This window comes from Zootoca vivipara, chromosome 1 (assembly GCF_963506605.1).
Source record: "Zootoca vivipara chromosome 1, rZooViv1.1, whole genome shotgun sequence".
NCBI classification, from domain to species: Eukaryota; Metazoa; Chordata; class Lepidosauria; order Squamata; family Lacertidae; genus Zootoca; species Zootoca vivipara.
In genome coordinates, this window is record NC_083276.1 from 13,168,080 (window position 1) to 13,189,096 (window position 21,017).

Consider the following 21,017-nt stretch of genomic DNA (forward strand, 5'->3'; position numbering starts at 1 on the left):
CCACACCTTCTCCTGGCACTAGCTCTCCTGCTCCTCTGTCTTCCAGGACCAGGAGAGAAATGAAGAGGGAGGAACAGGAGCAGGTTACATACAAGCGTAGTCTTTGCCTGCTTCTGTGCAGTTGGGTGGGGAAGATGCATCAACTGCGGTTGGCAGTGGGGCCTCTCTGTTGCTGCAACTGCCTCATTGGGTGCACACCTACAGTAGGAGCAGCTGAGAGGCGTAGGACTGAGGGACGTGCCTTTCCCTAACTTGTAAGCGTATAAATAGTTAATTCCTTACTCTGGGCATTCCTTGCCTGACAGCGACGTGACAGGTGATGACATATGACTGCTTTGGGAAGCAGCCCAGTGTCGACTGCAAGGTTGAGTTTTTCCCTCAGACACCCAGATATGAACACAGTCCAGATTTCACTCAAGGGACTACTGCTAAGTAAGGGAGTGATATAGTACAGAGATGGAAGTTTAGTGTAACTGAGCTAGGAACAGCAGGCCGGGAAGGGTTGGAGCAACATCTGTTTGTTTTTTAATGGGGGAGCAGTGTCAGTCAAAGCTCTGAATACTTGTGACAGCCATTTAAACAAGAAGAAGAAATCCAGCATGTTTCTGCTGAACCTGACTCCAACTCATGCTTTCAAAAACAGGCATCTTTGTTTTCTCATGATACCTTCACTCACATCAAATCTGAGACTGCGCCAAACCATCTATATGCTCATAATGCTTCAACACTTTGCAAATAAACTTCCTTCATCCTTGTGGCTGGCTCCCCATTTTAATTTTAAAATGCTGTGCTTCATAAAATGCTACTTGGGTGTAGAAAATGGTCAAACTCCTCTACAAAGACTATCCATAGAGTGACTAAGCCACTTTTTTCCATATCTGTGCTTGAGCAATGACTTACCCATTACTATTCATTGCAGAATGCCAATGGGCATGGAGATCGCTAAAACAAGGATAAAACATCACTAAAACAAGGAAAACAATGGTCATCCTTGACCACTGGCCAAGCTGGCTGGGGCTGATGGAAGTTAAGAGTCCAGCAGCATCTGATGGACCAAAATTCCTCCATCCCTGATCTAAGAGATAACATCCAACAAGAAAGCAAACAGCAAAAGATGCACTTTCGCTAAATGTTCTGTGAGAACAAACTCTTCAATCGCCAATTTATAATCATCTTATTTTAAGCCCCTCCACTCGGCATTACAACATTACAACATGTCATTGTTTACCAGTCACATATTGTTAGTCATAATTACCATGATCTTTATCCAATGCAAAAAAAACCAAAAAAATCAGTATGAAAATTATATTGGAACAGCCAGCCAGAATGAGGCATATGGCTGGCACAAAAACACACAAATGAGGACCACTACGGAATACAGACAATCTGTGGGCTGGCTTTCCTTGCCAATTTCACTGCTACAAAATCAAAAGCAATGCGAGCCAAATCCAGATGATTCTCTGTTTTATTATGGAGCTAGTTTAAAACTAAGGTAATTCCAGCCACTGCTATAGAAAGAAGCCTTTATCGATGTGGGAGGGAACAGCAAGTAACTATCACAGGAGGCCTGGCATCCCTGGTCATCACCATCAACAAAGTGGTCCTTTGCAAACTGTTTCCATACATTTATGCAGTGGCGTAGCATAGGGTGCCAGTGCCCGGGGCCATACGGAGGATGGGCGGAAGGGAAATGGACAGAGTACGCACGCACATTCAACTGCCTAATGGTTTCTGCATGACCCAGGAAATTGCAACCACAGAGATACGAAGAGTCATACTGTTGCATGGAGGAGTCGTTTCTTGGAGAAGCTATTTTCAACAAAGCCCACCAATGGAAGCGCGCAACTGTATTGAGGCAGCGCCGGGTGTTTTGCGCCCTTAACAATTTTGTACTCGGGACTATCAACCCGTGCCCCCCCCTTGCTACGCCACTGCATTTATGGCATAAGGGTGCACCAATACTGGCCACAGGAAGCCTCTGGACCAGTGCAGGGAGGGCATACTATTACATGGGAATGTTAAAGTTGGAGAAGACTCTCCACATGATGTTCTCTTGGTGGGGAGCAAGTGCCACCCTGGCGGAATTTCTCCCATGCAAAGTGAGCTTACCATAGGTCGGGGGGGTGACAGTGGGGATGAGCAGCAATGTTGAGAGGAGCATTGGTAGTTACATTGACACCCCCACCCCAAAAAGAAAATCAATGACATTGTGCGGCTAAGTTTAGTTAGCAGGCGACCCTGAACTTAGTTGTATCTAGGTGCCATCAGGAGTTTCCTTGTTTAAGAGAGATAAAAGTTTTTGTGTAAGAGAGATAACAAAGTATTGTCTAGCTCAGGCATAGGCAAACTCGGCCCTCCAGATGTTTTTGGGACTACAATTCCCATCATCCCTGACCACTGGTCCTGTTAGCTAGGGATGATGGGAGTTGTAGTCCCAAAAACATCTGGAGGGCCGAGTTTGCCTATGCCTGGTCTAGCTTCCGAGCCGGTGCTTCATTCTAAGCCTTTTATGGCAGATAGAGCAAACTGCACAAAAAAACATTACTAAAAAGAAGAAAGGAGAATACTGTATACTCATTATTAGAGGTATGTACGTAGTTTAGCTAGGACAGGCCCACACTGTTGGATAGCTCAGCTGGTTAGAACGTGGTGCTGATAACAGCAAGGTCGCAGGTTTGATCCCTGCTATCTTAGAATGAAAGACTTGGTAGTGCAGCCAAGATTTCTCTCTTCCCTTTGGAATGCAAATCCATCCAAATAGGGGTTCTAAAAAATTAGGGTTCCAAAAGTCAAAGGTAACCCCTAGAAATACAGGATGCTCCCTATCCATAGAGGGTAATGAAAAAAGATGAAAGGCGAGCAGAGCTCATCCCCTCCTGTGTTTAGTTAACACAGCATCAACACCTGAATAGACCTATTGTTCCCCAACAGGATGGGACTTAACTTCAAAGCTGGCAAGCAGAAACTAACACTCAGCTATCAAACCCAGCCATAAATTGTGGACTTACCACCAGGGTTCAATGACCTAAACTATATCATTATTTGAGGTCACAGGTTAAAGCATTTCAGACCAGTTCAGACTTTGACCAGTTCAATCCGCAAGCACGAAAATCCTATCCACATTTATTTGTTTGTTTGTTTGTTGTTTTATATATATAAAAAAGAGCAGGGACAATGTTTCCCCAATGCAAAAGACTAGCCATTAAAATATAATTAAAAGCCACATATCCATCATAGTAAAATTATGCAAAATACACACACTGACTTATATCCCACCGTCTCCTCCTCCATTCATCTCCCCCCCCCCCCGTGCTCCTTCGGAGCTGCAGATAAAAAATTAACAACATTGGGAGAAATATCTGCAATATGCAGAACATGGGTATCAATAATGCATGGTTTTTACTTTATCTTGTAGGTAAATTGCTGTAGGAAACGGTTCTCCCGACAGATTGCAGGGATCCTGGATGTATTATAAATTGCTTCTCCTTAGAAAAATCCACAAAAGAACAGGAGCGCCATGGATTTCGTTGCTATTCAGTCATACAGGCAAAAGAGAGCATGCCTACATCTTGCTGAAGGAATGCCAGGCACAGCAATCTTCCTTTTCCGCCAGGACCCAGACCCACATCAAGGCGGTGAACCTGGGCCATGATTGCCATGCAGGAATTTAGCCTGTAAATTTTCACAAAGCCTTAGCTTAAAGAGGGAACTAAACACACAGAATCCAGCCCAACCAGTAAGGAAGACTAGTAACACCAAAGCTAACTTTGGTGAGTTATTAAGGGTGGTCATGTGTCCTCCTTTACAGAGGACAGTCCTCTGTTTGAAAGGCTGTCAGAAGAGAGTCCTTTGTTTGAAATAGTTCTCTATTCAAAGGACTATCTCGTCCAAATCCAGTTTAAAGATAAGGGACCCTAGGAAGCGGTGCACTTAGGCAATTACAGACTCCAGATTGAAAGGTCTTATGTATGGGATGGGGGGCTTGCTAGATGGTAATTTATATTACTGTACTTCGCTCTTTTCAAAATATTCTGATGACTGCAGCCCTGGACGTCTGTCGCAAACTCCTGCCCCAATGGCACCACAACTGAACTGTGAATCCGCGAAGTCACACGAAAAGGGGCAAAAAGGCCCTAAAAGAGCATGGAAATGGTTAGAAACAGTGCCAAGCAATCCCACAAGCCTTTGCAAGTGCAATCCCAAGATCCCTTGCTCCAACCCTCTGAGGCCTGTGGAGAGTTGGGAGTTTGAGCAAAGGAAGTTTGGAGGGTGTTTGCAGGCTTCTTCAATGGTGTTCCCAATAGATGCAATTTCACTTAAACATGCAATGCCTTGGAACGTAACCCCGCGTAAATGGGGAGCTGTAACAAACATTTCAGAAATTGGCTTCAGGCACCAGGCCCATTGGCAGACCAACTCTGTGCTGCAAGGATGTCTGCAAACATGTCATGAAGCAATGGCTGCTGTGAGGAGCGCAGAGAGAAGAAATGTCATGATGAATATGCAGCAGCACAACCGGACGCCTTCATCTTCCCGAGATGCAACAAAACATGTCTCTCCCATCCATATCTCTACAGCCACAGCAGGCACTGTAACTCTCCAACAGTTTGACATCATCCCCAAAGGCACACTCCTCCACTGCCTCCTGAGACAGACGGATGCCTGACAACATGCAAACGAGCGCGTTCACATTTTATGTGAATCTTCACCCTCTTTGGGTGGCCACACTAGAGTCCTTCAGTCAGACGTGATCCTCACAGCCAGTTCACTGATCCAGGCAGCAAGGAAACTCCAACCAATCAAACTCCGATCAAAATCACAACAATCTGTTTTGTGAATCCTGCCAAGTACGGACGCACAGCTGAACGTGTAAAAGGTTCCTCGCAAACTTCGAAGTGCTCAGGGAAGCAAGGAGCACGAAGCAACGGTAACTCGAAAGTTTGAGTAGCCAGAATGCTAAAGAAAATAGCCTAAGGTGACCACAACAAGGGCCTGTGAAGACAAGGTGGGCTAAAGATCACGCTCTATTGTACATGTAAGCAGCCCAGGCGAAAACTGAAAGCAAGGCAGCAATCAATATTCAACCTCTGTCAGTTCGTGGAGATATTCCCGTTCCCTTAACACTGTGGAAGGCCTCCTGACACATTTGAGTGTTGCAGCGGAGCTGGAAACCCAGCCCTGCAAAATCCTTCGAACGCTCGAATGAAGGCTTTTGTTTTTCACAGCTTACACACTTGCCATTAGTCAACGCTGAACTTCCAACAGAGATATCACGTTCTACATTTTGTCCGAAATGGGTTTTCATAGCATCGTATTCACAGAGCAGCATAGAAAACCCTCCAAACAGTGTTAGCAGAAGATGCGCTAAGAGCTAAATGAAAATTGATCATTTCCCCTCCTGCCCGCCTGGTCTTCAGTTTAATCAATTCTGGACAGATAGTGGCATATGGAAATACTGGGACGCATTTGCTAAAACCCAGGAACACTGATAAAAAGCCTGGTTTTAAAGCACAGTTCGTTTCCAGGCTGGACTGGATTCAAGGAAGGAAGGGGAGCTTGCGAGGCCAAAAAAAATGTGCTTTCATACAGAGAAATCTGTTTGAGGGGAAGAAGACTATTGCCTTGGAATAACAATGGTGAAATATGAATAATGTTATGCTGGTTTTCAGTGCAATCTTCTACATGCCAACTCAGAAGTAAACTCCACAAGGATTCTGATGAGGCTTACGCCCAGGTCAGTGAATACTGCTTGTGGCCTTAATGTGCACAGTTACTAGAGATGTAAACGTACGTCATAGTCCTATAAAAACGATTCCATTTCAACAGAATCCAGATCTTTGCACCAAAAGGCTCGATCCTGATGTGATGCTGGTTCCCAATTAGGCAGGAATGGGGAAATCTTTTGACCCAGTGCATCAAATCTGATGAGACTACCCATCAGCCAATGGTCTGCCATGATTATGATTGACACCTCTCAATGCACAGATGTGATTGACACCTGTCAACGCGCAGTGCTTCCAAAGACCACGACAGTCAGCTAGGAACATGGGAAGTGCTGTGGAAGGAGCTTTGCCAGCTAATAGTGCCCTCAAAGCTCCCTTTAGCCAAGACGCACCTTTACCTTTACCTTCCCCATACCCATGGCACATTTGACATCATCAGGCATAGGGCGGGCAGGTGGGCATGGCTTGCAGGAGACAGCCTGGCAGGCCAAATGCGGAGGCCTATCAAGCCAAATTGGGTCCATTGGCAAGAGCAGGCATAGGCAAACTCTGGCCCACCAGATGTTTGGGACTACAATTCCCATCATTCCTAGCTACCAGGACCAGTGGTCAGGGATGATGGGAATTGTAGTCCCAAACATCTGGAGGGCCGGAGTTGGCCTATGCTTGGGCTGGAGGTTCCCCAACCCTGCTGTAAACCATGGTTTGCAGTTGAAGATCCCTGCAGCCCTCCCTGAAACAAATTCTCCCATCACTTCTCCTGTTGCCAATAACCATGGTTTAGGAATGCATGTACAAGAAATGCAAAATCAGATTCCAGCAGCCAGCTGGTAAACCATGGTTGGAAACCTGTGCTGGTTTCTTCGTTTATTGACTTGTCTTATATTTTTCAACATTCAGCTGCGCTGCTTTTTCATATTCACCAATGGAACTCAATTGGCCGTTTCTTCTGACTAGACACGTGTGAGATTCTGCAACCCCCAAAATAACCCAATTAGGACTAAGCATTTTGTTTGGGGGAGAAGCAGAAAACCAAGGAAGGGGATGGAATGAAGTATCCTGGGAAATGGCCCAAGTGGCTAGAAACCAAGCTGAGCTAGATCAGCTGGTAGAGCATGAGACTCTTCATCTCAGAGTCGTGGGTCCGAGCCGCATGTAGGGCAAAAGACCCCTGCATCGCAGGGGGTTGGACTAGATGATCCTCGTGGTCCCTTCCAACTCTACAGTTCTATGATTCTAAGCCTGAGGAGGAGCAGTACACACTGCGACACTTTGCTGCATGTGGTTTCTAACTAGGAAACCGCTGCCTTCACTTAACAAAAAGCAGATTCTGCAAACAGAAACTTGCTCTTCATCTCACTCGATGACTTTCCAACAATGTTAGCTGCAGTCAAATTTCAGGTCTATATTTAGGCTGGAATCAGTTGAACTAACCCAGTGGATTGTTTCCTTGGGTTCCTGCCTTTGTCCGCAGTTCCTGGAGCGTTAGCTGGTCCACCTGCAGCCAACCTCGCCTCCTCGGGTTCTCTACAGTTTGCCAGCAGCAGCAGCAGCTACAGACCCCAAACATGCGAACTTATATGGGGAATGGAGCAGGGCAGGCCCTCAGCTGTGTAGCTCAGCAGTGGGGCAGAACAGGGAGGTGGGTCACCCTGAACTTTGAGCAGGGAGAGGTGCAGAGTATATTGGGGGAGACAGGAATAGAGGAGGGTTGCAAATAAGCTATTGCAGATGCTCCAAGTGTCTCTATTTTCCAGGGACATCCCTGATTTAGAGAAGCCACCCCGGTTTCTGATTTGATCCCAAAATGTCCCACTTTTCCTTAGGATGTCCCTATTTTCATTGGAGAAATGTTGGAGGGTATGGAGTTATCCGATCCCAGAGTCGTCTGAAGGCAATCCTGTATAAGGAAGGTTTTTTTAAAAAAATGTTTAATGTTTTATTATGTTTTTATGTAAGTTGGAAGCTGCTCAGCTTGGCTAGGGCAACCCAGTAAGATGCGTGGAGTATACATAGCAAAATTATCATTATGGAATGGGACGTCCCTATTTTCATTGGAGAAATGTTGGAGGGTATGCTATTGGGGCATACAAAGACACCTGGGTCAGCTACGTACAACCTGAAGATACAGGTGGGCACCCAGCTACAACCTACACATGCCTTCCATGGGAAGCAACTCGGGGAAAACAGATGGAATGATATATGAGGCATTTTCTGGAACCTTTTCCTACACAAATTTCCCTATTGGGAGAATTTGCTCTGAGATTTTCTTCTCTTCTTCATTTTCCAACATAAAATCTTCTGGTGCTCTTCTAGGGAGAGTGATTCAATTCAATATGCGTCTTTTACTTTGATTTAGTAAACAAAGCTGGAAACTTCGAAAACAGACATGCTTGCCCAGTACTTTCCTTTTTGCAATTGACATCCATCCATTCATTGTTACTAACGAACTTATGGAACAGGAAAATTTTCAAGGGGGAAAACTTTCCCATATAGCATAACTGTGCAAAACTCTCGACAGTATAGAGATACTGTGTGCGGCCCCTACAGAAGGAGAATGAGGCTCCCTGCTTCAGACAGTTTACCTCAAATTTACGAAAGACAACGTAAAGGATCTGGGAGTCTTGGTAGACCACGAGGTTAACATGAGTCAACAGTGTGATGCAGCAGCAAAAAAAGCTAACGCAATTATAGGCTGCGTCAACAGAAACACGGCACCCTGATCAAGGGAAGCAATAGTACCACTCGATCCTGCCTTGGTCAGACCATACCTGGATTACTGTGTCCAGTTCTGAGCACCACAGTTTAAGAAGGATTTTGAAAAGCTGTAAGGTGCACAGAGGAGGGTGACAAATATGATCAAGGGTCTGGAAACCGAGCCTTAGGAGGGGCATTTGAGGAGTTGCGATATGTTTAACCTGGAGAAGAGAAGACTGAGAGGTGTTAAGATAGCCCTCTTCAAATGTCCAAAAGGATGTCGCTGGAAGATGGAGCAAGATTGTTTCGAACAAGGGTAGAGGGAAGAAGCTAGCCCACAAATCCCTGCGTGCCCCACTTCTTCCCACAGGTGTGCTGGATTTCCAGTTTGCAATACTGCCTAAAATGGTGCTTCTGTTTCCACTGGAAGAGAAAGAAGAGCAACGCCGGTATTAAGAAACCTCTGCAGTCACCCGGGGTGAGTTCTTTCCTCCAGCAGCTGTGCTATTTAACATGTCTGAGAAGTCGGGAATCGCCATCGCTGAACGCTTGGCAGGAACAATAAAGCAGGCAAGCGCATATTTCAACAGGTTCAAAGTAACCTCAGATGTCGGCAGCAGATGCTCTCCTTTTGCACACACGCCCGTCCCGGCGTATCCCCCAGGACTTTTTTTGAACTGGTTGGAGTGTTTCCTCCCCTTCCCTCTAATAAGCCAGGGTGCTGGAGAAATTAGCCAGGGAAAGAAAGAGAACAACAGTAATTACCCTCCCACCGCCAGCCTAGGAGGCCTTCATTATTAATTGCAGCCTCCTCCAGCCTGGATCCCCCACTGGGAAGAATCCAGGCTGCCCTGGGGGTCAGTGTTGCATAGTGACACCACTTCACCTGCCTCTATGAAAGTGAGCGGCCAGGAGGGAAAATGCTCGGCACGGCTCTCATTCCGACAGGGCTCAAAACTCATAGAGAGGAGGCGCCAAGCCCCTAGGTGGCTTTTAAAGGGTAGCAGCTGACAGGTCTAATCAGTCCTCCGCCTTGATTGCACAGCTGCCGCGAGGATTGCCAAATGCGTCTCGTCTCGGTTTCGGAGGGGTGACGGAGATCTCCCTTGCCAAAGGGGAAGGATCCCGAGACCCATAGCTCGAGCCAGGCAACGATGGGCAGACGCCGCGTTGACACAGCCCTGCTACGCCCAAGGGACCGCTGGACTCAGCCAATGCCCAGCCTATGGCTCTGTAGCCGCAAACTACGGTTTACTGTGCGTAAGGCGGCCGCAGACGCTTTGCTCACCCCCACTCACGAAATGAGGGGAAAACGATGCACAACCCTTGGGCTGAGCATCACATCCGAATCAGGGAGCGTGATTTGTTATTTTGGCTAGCCGAGGAGTGAGGAACCTCAGGCTTGGGGGCATGGGTGGAGCCAGGGGGGGGCAGCTGCCCCCTCCACCCAAAATCAAGTAAATAAATAAAAAAATACTTAACTGAAAGTAGAAACTGTAGAAAGATCTTGACAGGTTTTTCTGAGCACTTGGGGTCAGAAGAAAGTAATTTGAGACATCTGTTGTTGAGACATTTCATTCTGAGTATGCTAGACAGAGCCAGACAGAGGATTATGACAGGTGGGTGTCCTTGCCCCCCCCCAACATAAATCCTGGCTACGCCCATGCTTGGGGGGCAATTGTGGTCCTCTGGGCCACTCTGTGTGGCCCCTGTAACTCCCTCACTGGCCCTCTGACAATGCCTCTTGCTTGTCTGGAAGAGAGATAGGTGCATGTGCCTAGGAACTACCCTACTGTACCAAGGTAAAATTTGCATTTGTTGCTCCACCCACTTTTGCCTCTGGCTCCGCCCAGCATTAGCATATGGCCCTCAGAAGGTTGCTAACCAATTGCGCTAACCACAACCCCCAGTTTGGACATAAAATATGGCTTGCCCTGATACAGCGCACAATTTGATTCTGGGGTTTTTTTATCAGCACGATTAGGGACAAAGGGTTATGAAGGTCTCCGACGCACCATCCCCAAGAGCACTGAAATCCCAGCCAAACCCCATCTCTCATTTCCATAGCAGTGAGCAGAGGAGGAATGGCTACTGGGAGGAGCGCAGGAAGAAGAAACGCCCCGATGCATCTGCAGCAGCACAACTGGACACCTTCATCTGCCCCCACTGCCACAAAACATTTCTCTCCTGTATCGGTCTCTACAGACGCTGCAACCATCCAACAGCTTGACCTCACCCCCAAAGGCGCTCTCATTCATGGTCTCCCGAGACAGACTATGTAAACACAACACGATCCCAGAATCAGCTGCGGGCAAAAGATCATGCACAACAGTGCTGTTATAGCCGTTTTCTGGGAGGAGAGGGGATCAAGATCATAGAATCATAGAATTGTAGAGCTGGAAGGGACCCCAAGGGTCATTTAAGTCCATCTGCAAACTTAGCTAAAAGCATCCCTGGCAGATGGCCATCCAAACTCTGCTTAAAAACCTCCAAGGAAGGAGAATCCACAACCTCCCGAAGGAGACCGTTCTACTTTCTTACCATCAGAAAGTTATTCCTGGAATTATTAGTTGGAATCTCCCTTCTTGTAACTCGAACCCATTGGTTCGAGTCCTACCCTCCAGAGCAGGAGATAACAAGCTTGTTCCACCTTCCATGTGGCAGCCCCTTGAGATATTTGAAGATGACCATCATATCTGCTCTCAGTCTCCTCCTTTCCAGGATAAACATGCTCGGCTCCTTCGACTGTTCCTCATAAGGCTTGATTTCCATCCATCTACCCGCAACCCCTGTCCTCCAACAGTTGGTTAGCACTGCCAACAATAATCCAACAACACGCACGCAGGCCTGGCTTGTAATGGGTCTTGTTGCAGATAGGAACTATGGAGTCAGGAGGCAGAGTTAGTCCCTGTGCGTTTATCTGCAAACGTTGTAACTATAAATGCAGAGGGGGTCCAGATTGTGCCAGCTCTTTTCCCACGTTGTGCAATGACATTTTGTCTAATCCACTGAGCCGCTAAAGCAAACACAGAAACCTTGCATGTTACTACTACCCACCCCCCCAAATCATCAGCAAGTTAACTAATTTCCTCCCCGCTGTTTAAATAAGAAACTCCCTGAAGGATCCCTTTGAGAAATCCATCCCTAGGACAATTATACAGGGTGTGATGCAGTACACAATGAACAATAAACAGAACAGCGACTTGTGGGTTCCACTTGCACATGACAATTTTGCACAGCAGCTTCAGAAAACCAAAAAGAAGAGAGCATATGCATTCAGTTCTATGGCAGGAGGTAACTGGACATACTCTGGTACAAATCTTTGGATGGATACTAAAGCTGATCTTTGCTTCTGGTGCTACTGAGAACCAAGCCTGACCTTATCCTCATAGCTCCATCCTTAGTCACGCTATAACATGGATAGTCAGTATGGTGGCCCTTCAGACCCGTTTTGCACCTGGCTATTGGCCACGCGACCAAGTGAAGATGCCCGACGTCTCCACCATCTGGAGGTGCATGCCTGGGGATCCTTGGATCTTGACTGTTTTCACATACTAAGACCTCACCCTGTAGAATTCTACCAGGTATAGTTTATCTGCGCAATCAGATTTAATTCCAGGAACCAAAAAGCTTTTTTCTGTGCAGTCTGAGCAGTGAACAATGTTACGGTGAATTGTTGTCGCTTGTCTTCACTCACCATACCACACTGCCCTGTTCACAGTTATGAAGAATATCCCTACGTTAGGAATGGTCCAATTAAGAAAAATGGGAAAAGGCAAATACTTATGTGGATCAAGTGACTTTTCTTCTTTAAGTTCTCAAAGTTCCTAGCTCAGGGTTGTCATCTGAACTAGCCAGAAGTTTAACTGATAATCAATCCTACTAGTCAGTCCATCACTTGAAAAATAAGACTTTAGAGCCATCTTGCCCAAAAAATGACAATTAAACATTCTGTTTGGGCGACTGAAGCCTTGATTTAAGGAGCTATTTTTCGCCTGGCTTTTTATATCTGAGTTTCTAACACGGCTCACATCGTCCTTGACAATTGGTCACGCTGGCTGGAGCTGACGGGAGACACCTTGGTTCCTCTTAAGACTGCAAGGGGAGTTTGGGGAATAGATAGATGACAAGGGACTCGGGTAATTTCGTTTTTAATTATCTGTTTGTGAAAGGACAAGAAGGAATGAGGTTAAACAAGTCACAGGTTTCTCAAGGAATCTGTGTGTTTGCTGGTCCTTGAGAAACCCATTTTACAAACTGATCTTTGGCCAGCAAACAAGTCATTTGATTTCCGTACCATTTGGAGCTCGAATCTGGAGCTATTATCAGCAGCTCTGAGTCGAGGAAGACAATTTCCTTCTTTCATCAGTAGTGATAATCAGCAGCAGAAACTCACCCTTCTTTCATCTCCAAAGCACCCACCCACCATCAGGGACCAGGTGGGGAGACCTTTCTGCACTTGTGATGAAAGATCCCTTAATTATCGTGGCAAAGGACACAAGTCTTTTGAGTATATAGACGAAGTTCAAAGCAGTAGGTTTCCTGTGTTTACTCTGCCTACCGGAAAGCCAGAACAAGCCACAAAGGACCATCCTTGACTCCTTTTTTTGCTTGCTATTTTTCACAACTAGACAGAAAAATAAACTGAAGCTGCAACACTCCCGTAAACACTTACCTGAGAATATTCCCCACTGAACATGGAGGCACTGATTTCTGAATTCAGAGGACCGAACTGTAAGACTGGAATCTCAGACACACTTAAAAGGGAGTAAACCCCACTGAATTCAATAGGACTTACTTCTGAATGAATATACTGAGCTGAGGGTTGGCTTGCATGGCGGCATCAGAACTGTTCTTTGGTTTTTTTTAGTGCCCTGCACCTGTGTAACACTGGTCCACATAACAGATGTTCAGAGTTTATACATACAAATACCACACCATACATTTAAAGAACATTAAAGCATGCTACTTCCTCCAAAGAATTACAAAGTATACAGAAGAACAAGTCTTGCTGAAGCAGAACCAGCATGGCTTCTGCAAAGAGAAGTCCTGCCTCACTGAGCTTTTATGGTTCTCTGAAAGTGTTAATAAAACTTTGATAAAGGGGCTCTAAAATAAGATTAGCAATCATGTATGAGCAGAGGTCCTCTAGTGAGTCAGCAGCAAGATAGGAAACAGAGAACAGGGATAAATGGAAAGTTCTCCCAATGGAGGAATGTAGAAAGTTGAGTCCCCCAAGGATAGCTATTGAGACATGCTTTTTAAGTTGTGCACTAACTATCTAGAGTTAGTGAGAACTAAAGCAGCCATGTTTCCCGATGATATCAAGTTGTTCAGGGTCATTAAAACAAAAAAGGGATTGTGAAGACTTCCAAAAGGATCTCTCTGAACTGGACAAACGGGCAGTAAAATGGTGAATATAATTCAATGTAAGCAGGTTATGCAATTGGGGCAACCTTAAATTTACATATACTGTAATATCATGTGATCTGAACTGTTGCTCACTGACCAGGAGCAAGACATTCGTGTGGCAGGGAATGACTTGACGCAGATCCCAACCTAGTGAGTGACAGCTGTGAACAGCAGCGCCCAGTATAGGGGGGCAGAGAGGGCTTCAGCTACCCCAATATTTTGGGGCAGGGGTCAACACTCCACCCAATATTGAGGGGGCCGCCACCCCCCACGTACCCCAACCTGGCAGCCCAGGATCCAGGCAGCGGCTGCGACAAGTGGGGGAGATCTTTGCTTCACTCGTCCCAGCTGCAGCCCAGTAGCCCAACAGCCGGGCAGGCGCTGGGAAGAGCCAGTGTGGAGATCACCCTCCATGCATCCCGCGCCAGGCGGCATCACGTGGCACATCACGTGACCTCGGCACCCCCGGCTGTGAAAAAAGTGACTTTCATGCTAGGGAGCATTAAGAAAGGGATCAAAAATAAAACAGTCAATGTCATAATGCAAATATTTGGTGCAGCCACACTTAGAATACTGTGTACGGTTCTGGTCAGCTCACCTCAGAAAGGATATTTCTAGAGGTGGAAAAAGCAGCCAGAATGATCATGGGGCAATTCCCCTATGAAGGAAGTCTACAATTTTGCGGACTTCTTTGTTTGAAAAAAGTAAAGGGGGGCATGAAAGAATTCTATAAAATCAGGTATTCCTCACCCCTAATCCTAGAACCTGGAGCTGTCCAATCCAAGTTGAATATTGGAAGATTCAGGAAAGACAAAGTTAAGCACTTGGTTAAACTACGGAACTCACTTCCACAGGGGGCAGCAAGGGTCACCAATTTGAATGGCTTTAAAAGGGGATTAGACAAATTCACAGAGCACAAGGCTAGCCGAACGAGATGACCCTTTGGTCTGACCCAGCAATGGTCTTCTTATGTCGATACTCGGAAGCAAGTGGAAGGAAGTGGAATGCAATCTTGCCTTTGGAAAAACCTTGTTAAATTTCCGGTGCTCTTGTGGCAGCTATTGCATTACTGAGACCCAGAAGAAAAGGAGGCAGAGATTCATTTCCCTATCATCAAGTACTTATCAGAGGGTGTTCCTCTGAGACAGGCAGAAAGGAGACCACACAGACAGGCCAGAGGAGAGGGAAGGTCGCCTCACCTGAGCACCTAAGCAAGAGCCACTAACTTTCTGGAGTTAGTACTATTCTTTTCATTCACCTGACAAAGACCCGTTTATAGCCGAAACTCCCATTACCTGCAAGGAAGGAACCGGGAATCATTTAAGCATTGTGTGTTCTCTGGAAGGCCATTATACCCTATGCGCGAACAATAGGAAATTAACCTCCTATTCACTGACCGGACAACACAAAAGTCTAACAGTCCTGCCTTTGACATTTCTTGTTTCACATGGAAGAAACAGAAGCCCACATCAAGTCAACATAAGAAGGGCTCTCCCAGTCCCTGATATCAATAGGCTTTGCATCAAACTCTGAAACAGCGAACATCCGATCCCCGCAGTCTGACACTGGATTGCAAGGCGCACCCCCCTGCCCCCCACTTAAAGACACATATTTAGATTCCATGGGAATTTTACATGATCCTACAGGAAATCTTTGAATGAAAATGAAGGTCAGGGCAGGGGTGGGTTAGCTTCCTCTGCCAGGGCGTCTTTCTCTCCCTCCTCATTCTTTCAAATATCCAAATAAGCATTGTTTAGAAAACAATATACTCCCACTGTTATTTATTAATTATTACTGTTACTACTAAAAAAAAAAAAAACCCCAGCACCTCAAATGCATTTGTATGGGCGTCTTGAAAATAAAATGCTAGGCTCTTCACATCCTTGGGGGGGTCCAACCATCACTGAAACTTTGTGATAAAGATCTGGCATAAACTAGTTACTGACTCTTGACTGTGCATAAATCAGCAATCATGGGGATTAATTTCTTTAAAAAAAATAGATTTATATACAAGATCTGAGGGCAGTCCGCAAGATAAAATTAGAACGAACAACTAGTTACAATCGTAAAGAAATGGCCAGCTTTTAACTTTAACTACTTAATTTTTCAACTTGAAAAGTTTAACAATTAAAAAAAACCCGAAGTTTACTTTTTTTTGATGTGTAGGTTTAAATAAAATTAAATCTGGCTTTCCAAGAGTCTTCCCTGACACAGACACTCTGGGACTTTATCTTGAAGCCGCTCACATCTCTATCCTAGTTGCCGCTTGAAAAAAAAATCTCCATTTAAAAAATATTTAGTGGTACCTCTACTTACGAATGTTTCTACTTACGAACGGAGCTCCGTCCGCCATCTTGGATGCAGTTTAGATAGGATATTTTCTACTTACGAATTCTTAGATAGGGTTGCTTCTACTTACAATTTTTTTCTCCCAATGCATTCCCTATGGGATTCGATTTTTTCGACTTACGAATGTGCGTTCGGAACGCATTAAATTCGTAAGTAGAGGTACCACTGTAAATCTAATATTTCCCATAGAGCCCACAGTGTCAGACAAGAGTCAGCCCCCAGGTCACCTCCCACCCCAGGAGCTGACAAGACTCCAACCTCCCTAAATTCATCACGCTTGTTGAACTGTGTGCCTTCATACCACGCCCCCCTGGGCTCAAAGCACAACCTTTAATAGCAAACTACTACAATATACCTGAAGTGCAGGTGAAGACAACAAACCTTATCATGGGATGCGTATGGGACTCCCGTACTTTCCTGCCAAGTGTTGAAAAAGAATATTTAAAACAGTTTGGCAGGCTCTTTCAGGCACTCAGCTGAACACATGAAGATCGACCACAAGGGCGGGGACCCTTTCTCAAGGTAAGGGCCGCATTCATTTCTGAGCGACCTACCGAGGGCCACATACCAGGGGTGAGCAGGGCCACGGGCAAAAGTAAGCAGGGCAATGGAGGTGAAGTTTACTGTTGTACGAAAGGCTAGTTTCTACACTCAGGGCTCGTCCCATGCCTAGAAAACACTGATCCAAGTGGTTTTGCCTTTCCCACAAAAATCCCGCTCTTTAGCCCTAAATCGGAACAAACAGCCATCTGCAGAAAACCTGATTGCCGTTTGATGCAATTAAGCACTAAACCACAGGCTTTCCCAGGGATAGGAAGCTGGGCTGGTGAGGGGTGTGGCCTGGGGAGGGGGGTGTGGCTGGGGAAAGGAGGTGTGGCCTGGGAAAATAGTATGCAGCTGATGAGGGGTGTGGCCTGGGGAGGGGTGTGGCCTGGCGGGGCTGGGGCAGAACAGGGTTTTTGCTGGCTTTTCCAATGGTGTTTCAAATACAGTCATACCTTGGTTTAAGTACGCTTCGGTTTGAGTACTTTCGGTTTAAGTACTCCGCGGACCTGTCTGGAATGGATTAATCCACTTTCCATTACTTTCAGTGGGAAAGTTCGCTTCAGGTTAAGTGCGCTTCAGGTTACCAATTGTGTACTTAAACCGAGGTACCACTGTATACGCAATTTCACTGGCGCGTGCAGTTCCTTGGAACGTAACCCCCACAAAAATTGGGGGGTTTCCTGTATACTGTACAAATTATTATCATCGTTATCATTATTACACAAACACTAAACCTGGGGCAAACACTGTGCCGAAGGCAAAACCTGCCCACTGCCCAGACCTCACAGGCAGGTGTAGGGAACCTGTGAGGCTCCAGATATTGTTGGACTGTAGCTCATTATGATCCTTGACTACTACTGATCACGTTGGTTGGATGAATGAGAACTGATGTCCAACATCATCCTATGGTGGGTGGCACAGGTTCCCCTGCACTACAATAGGGTTTCAGTTCATACTGATCTGTACACAGCATTCACACAGAGATATGGAGCGTGCTCTAAACAAGTAGCCATCCTTCTAACAAGAATGTGTACAACAGCACGAAGGTAAAGGTAAAGGGACCCCTGACCATTAGGTCTAGTTCTCTTGATCTCATCTTACGTTATTGGCCGAGGGAGCCAGCGTACAGCTTCCAGGTCATGTGGCCAGCATGACTAAGCCGCTTCTGGCGAACCAGAGCAGCACACGGAAACACCGTTTACCTTCCCGCTGTAGTGGTACCTATTTATCTACTTGCACTTTGATGTGCTTTCGAGCTGCTACGTTGGCAGGAGCTGGGACCGAGCAACGGGAGCTCACCCCGTCACAGGGATTCAAACCGCCGACCTTCTGATCGGCAAGATCTAGGCTCAGTGGTTTAACCCACAGCGCCACCCGCATCCCCAGCACGAAGGTAGCTATGGCTATTTGTCCCATGCTCTGGAAGTCTAGCAGCTCCTCTCTCCCTGCAAATATGAAGCGATCTGTTGGTGCTTTTAAAGAGAAGTATTCATAGGCATACGGAGGACCAAGAGTACAAAAGGGCCCCCCTATGCCAACATTCAGAGATATGGAGAAGTAAAGCAAAGCATTATATGCAGGTATCATGCAGTGTAACGCATATCACGGTATTAGGCAACGTTTGGAGATTATCTGAGTGTTCTGAGCAGCTCTCCCAGGGGTGTACAAATCTATCCTTTGGGGTTAACGGGTCTGAGTATAACGCAGGGCTGAACAAAGAACTCTTGCCAAGCCAGCTAAGCACAAAGCCATGTGCAGCAGCACAGCAGATGACGTACAAGACACCAAGCAGCTCCCAGCAATCTAGACAGCAGCACCTCACCAGCTGGGTAGAGAAAATGCTGGGCACTTTGTGCAAATCATACACCAGAGAATTCAACACTTTGGTGCAAGGAGAAGCAGCACAATGCAGAACACTGTTCACAGGGCACATCTGGGCACTATGCCATGTGGATGGATAAACCGCACTGCACAGTGTGCAACGGTGTACACAGAATTCTCAGCAACGTGGGCAGTTAAGGGTTTTTCTTTTCTTTTCAGCTGGCAAAATATGGCACATGGTGGAAGAAAGTGAAACTTGGAGGGCTACACAGTGCAATGAGCTGCAGCTATGAATCCCAGGTATCTTGCAAGAACCATGTAACAGAAGCAAGACAGAAAGAAACCGAGGTGTACAAGGAATGTACACAGCTACCAAGGCTACAGACAGCAACATTTCACTGGCACGGGGAAGGTGGTGGGAGTTTCAGGTTGCTGAGGAATACACTGCTTGCTGCAAGCGCAACGAACGTTAAGTGCATCCAAGCCAGCGTTGGGAGATCTAGCCGAGCAAGTATACCACCCAGTGCGCAGCAACGGGCACAGATATACCAAGCAAGGAATGTACACGGATATAATAGTATTCGAGCAACGTGCGCGCCTGGTAGTTGGGCAACTGATAAAGAGGGGACACATTTAGCGCTGCGCAAAAAAAGTTGGAGAGGCCTTTGCAAACTTGGGATTTAGAAGCACCAGCCAATCCAGCGTCCCGGTTCCGGGCCAACCCCACTCTCCAACCCCATCCCAGGCGGGCGCAGACCTACCGGCGGGGTCAGGGAGTTGCAGCCTGAGGCCAGTTTCACCGCTTGCCTCTTGAGCTCGGCCAGCTTGGCTTGGCAGCTTCGGCACCATCCTCCTTTGGCCGCTCTCTCGAAGTGGCCCAGCTCGCCTCCCGAGGCGGCCCCGGCGCCCTCCGGAGCGGGGCGGCTGCCGCAGCGGTCTTCGGGGGCGGCGGGCTGCAGGAACCTCTTCCGCGGCGGGAGGTCCAAGGAGAGGGGCGCCGGTTCGCGCAGGGGGCTCCCCTCCGCCACCTGTGGGAGAGAGCAAAGCGGGAGACGCGATCAGGAGGCTGCCCTGGGCGGGCGCTGCGTAAAAGGGCTCCGGGAGCGGGTCCCCTTTTCCTCTTTCTTTCTATCTCTCTCTTGCAAAACGCGCATTGCAAAATTCCGCTCCGGGAACGAAAGGGGCAAACTTCCAGCCGTGCAAGGCCGGCGAGATCTCTCCGAGGGAGCATCGAGCTGGGTCCCAGCTGCTGCAAACAACGACCCCATCGGGAAAGGAGAGATCACACTCACAAATTTACTTACCCCCAGCACTGGCATGTTAGAGCCCGGTCCAGGGAGCGCGCAGCTTTCTCCCGGGCTCTGCAGACAAGCGGATTCCCAGTTACAAGGAGAATGCCGGCGGGCTGGAGACGCTTCCCGACCCCGGGCTCTCCTGCTGCGTGCCCATGATCGCGAACCAAAATTTAAAGAAGTCGTCCCGGGACAGAGGATTCCTGTTGCAGAAACGGAGCCTCGCTTCTGTCTCTCCCCCCGCACGCATACACACTTTTTTGTGCAAGCGAAATAAAGTCGTGCACTGATTGAAGAAAAAAAAGTCTGCTGCAAAACTCTCTCTGCTCCGACTCCTGTTGCTCGCTACGCGATGTTTCCTCCCATAGTGGCAAAAGCAGCGAGGGAAGTTTAGGGTTGCAAAGTTAAAGCAGCAGCCCGGGAGCGAGCTCAGAATGGGAGGAGACGGCATCAAAGGGGAGGGAGAGGAGGAGGAGGGAGGGAGGGACTTAACCCCCCTTCATCCCCCACCCCACCCCACCAGCTTCCCAAGAAACGGGATACAGTACTGAGTTCATGGGCAAGCGGAGCACGTGGAAACCGAGAGGAGTGTTAGGGGGAGAGAGAGAGATGGCTCAGGTTAGCAAGCTTCCGAGTTAAACCTCCTTCGGCACTTTCCTGGCTTCCAAACCGGGGCGAATCACTCTGGGTTTGTTTGTTTTTTTTGGGGGGGGGGTTGCTTTTAAGAAGGCCCGCGTTTAATGGTTTGGCTGCATACTTTGTGGCTTTTCAGCGGATTTATTGGGGGCTTCCATTGGAGTAAGCGGCGTGATGGCTGGTTTTAAAATCATTTGCCTGTCAACAGCTATTATCCATGAGAACTAAATGGAGCATCCATGTTCAGAGGTAGTCTATCTCTGGATGCTGGAAGTATCTGGCTAGCCACTGTTGGAAACAGGATACTGGGCAAGATAGACCCTGGGTCTGATACTGCAGGGTTAAGGTAATAATAATAATAATAATTATTATTATTATTATTATTATTATTTATTATTATTATTTATACCCCAACCATCTGGCTGGGATTCCCCAGCCACTCTGGGCGGCTTCCAACACAATATTAAAATACAACACAATACCCATGTAGAAGAGATCAGATTCATTAATCTGATTAGCATCCCCTGGTCAGGAAGAAGCT

General features: G+C 47.1%; 1 protein-coding gene across 1 annotated transcript in view; it reads right to left on the reverse strand.

Moving 5' to 3' along the window:
• The window catches only part of KIF26A (kinesin family member 26A), a 141,636-nt gene extending 121,388 nt beyond the window's left edge, over positions 1 to 20,248 (reverse strand). The window contains exons 1-2 of the mRNA XM_035105016.2: positions 19,853 to 20,248; positions 19,310 to 19,576 (exon numbers count right to left, since the gene is read on the reverse strand). Of these exons, the coding sequence (XP_034960907.2) occupies positions 19,310 to 19,576; positions 19,853 to 19,867 (282 nt within the window). The 5' untranslated portion in view covers positions 19,868 to 20,248. The remainder of the gene's footprint in view (positions 1 to 19,309; positions 19,577 to 19,852) is intronic.
• Between the last annotated feature and the right edge of the window lie 769 nt (positions 20,249 to 21,017).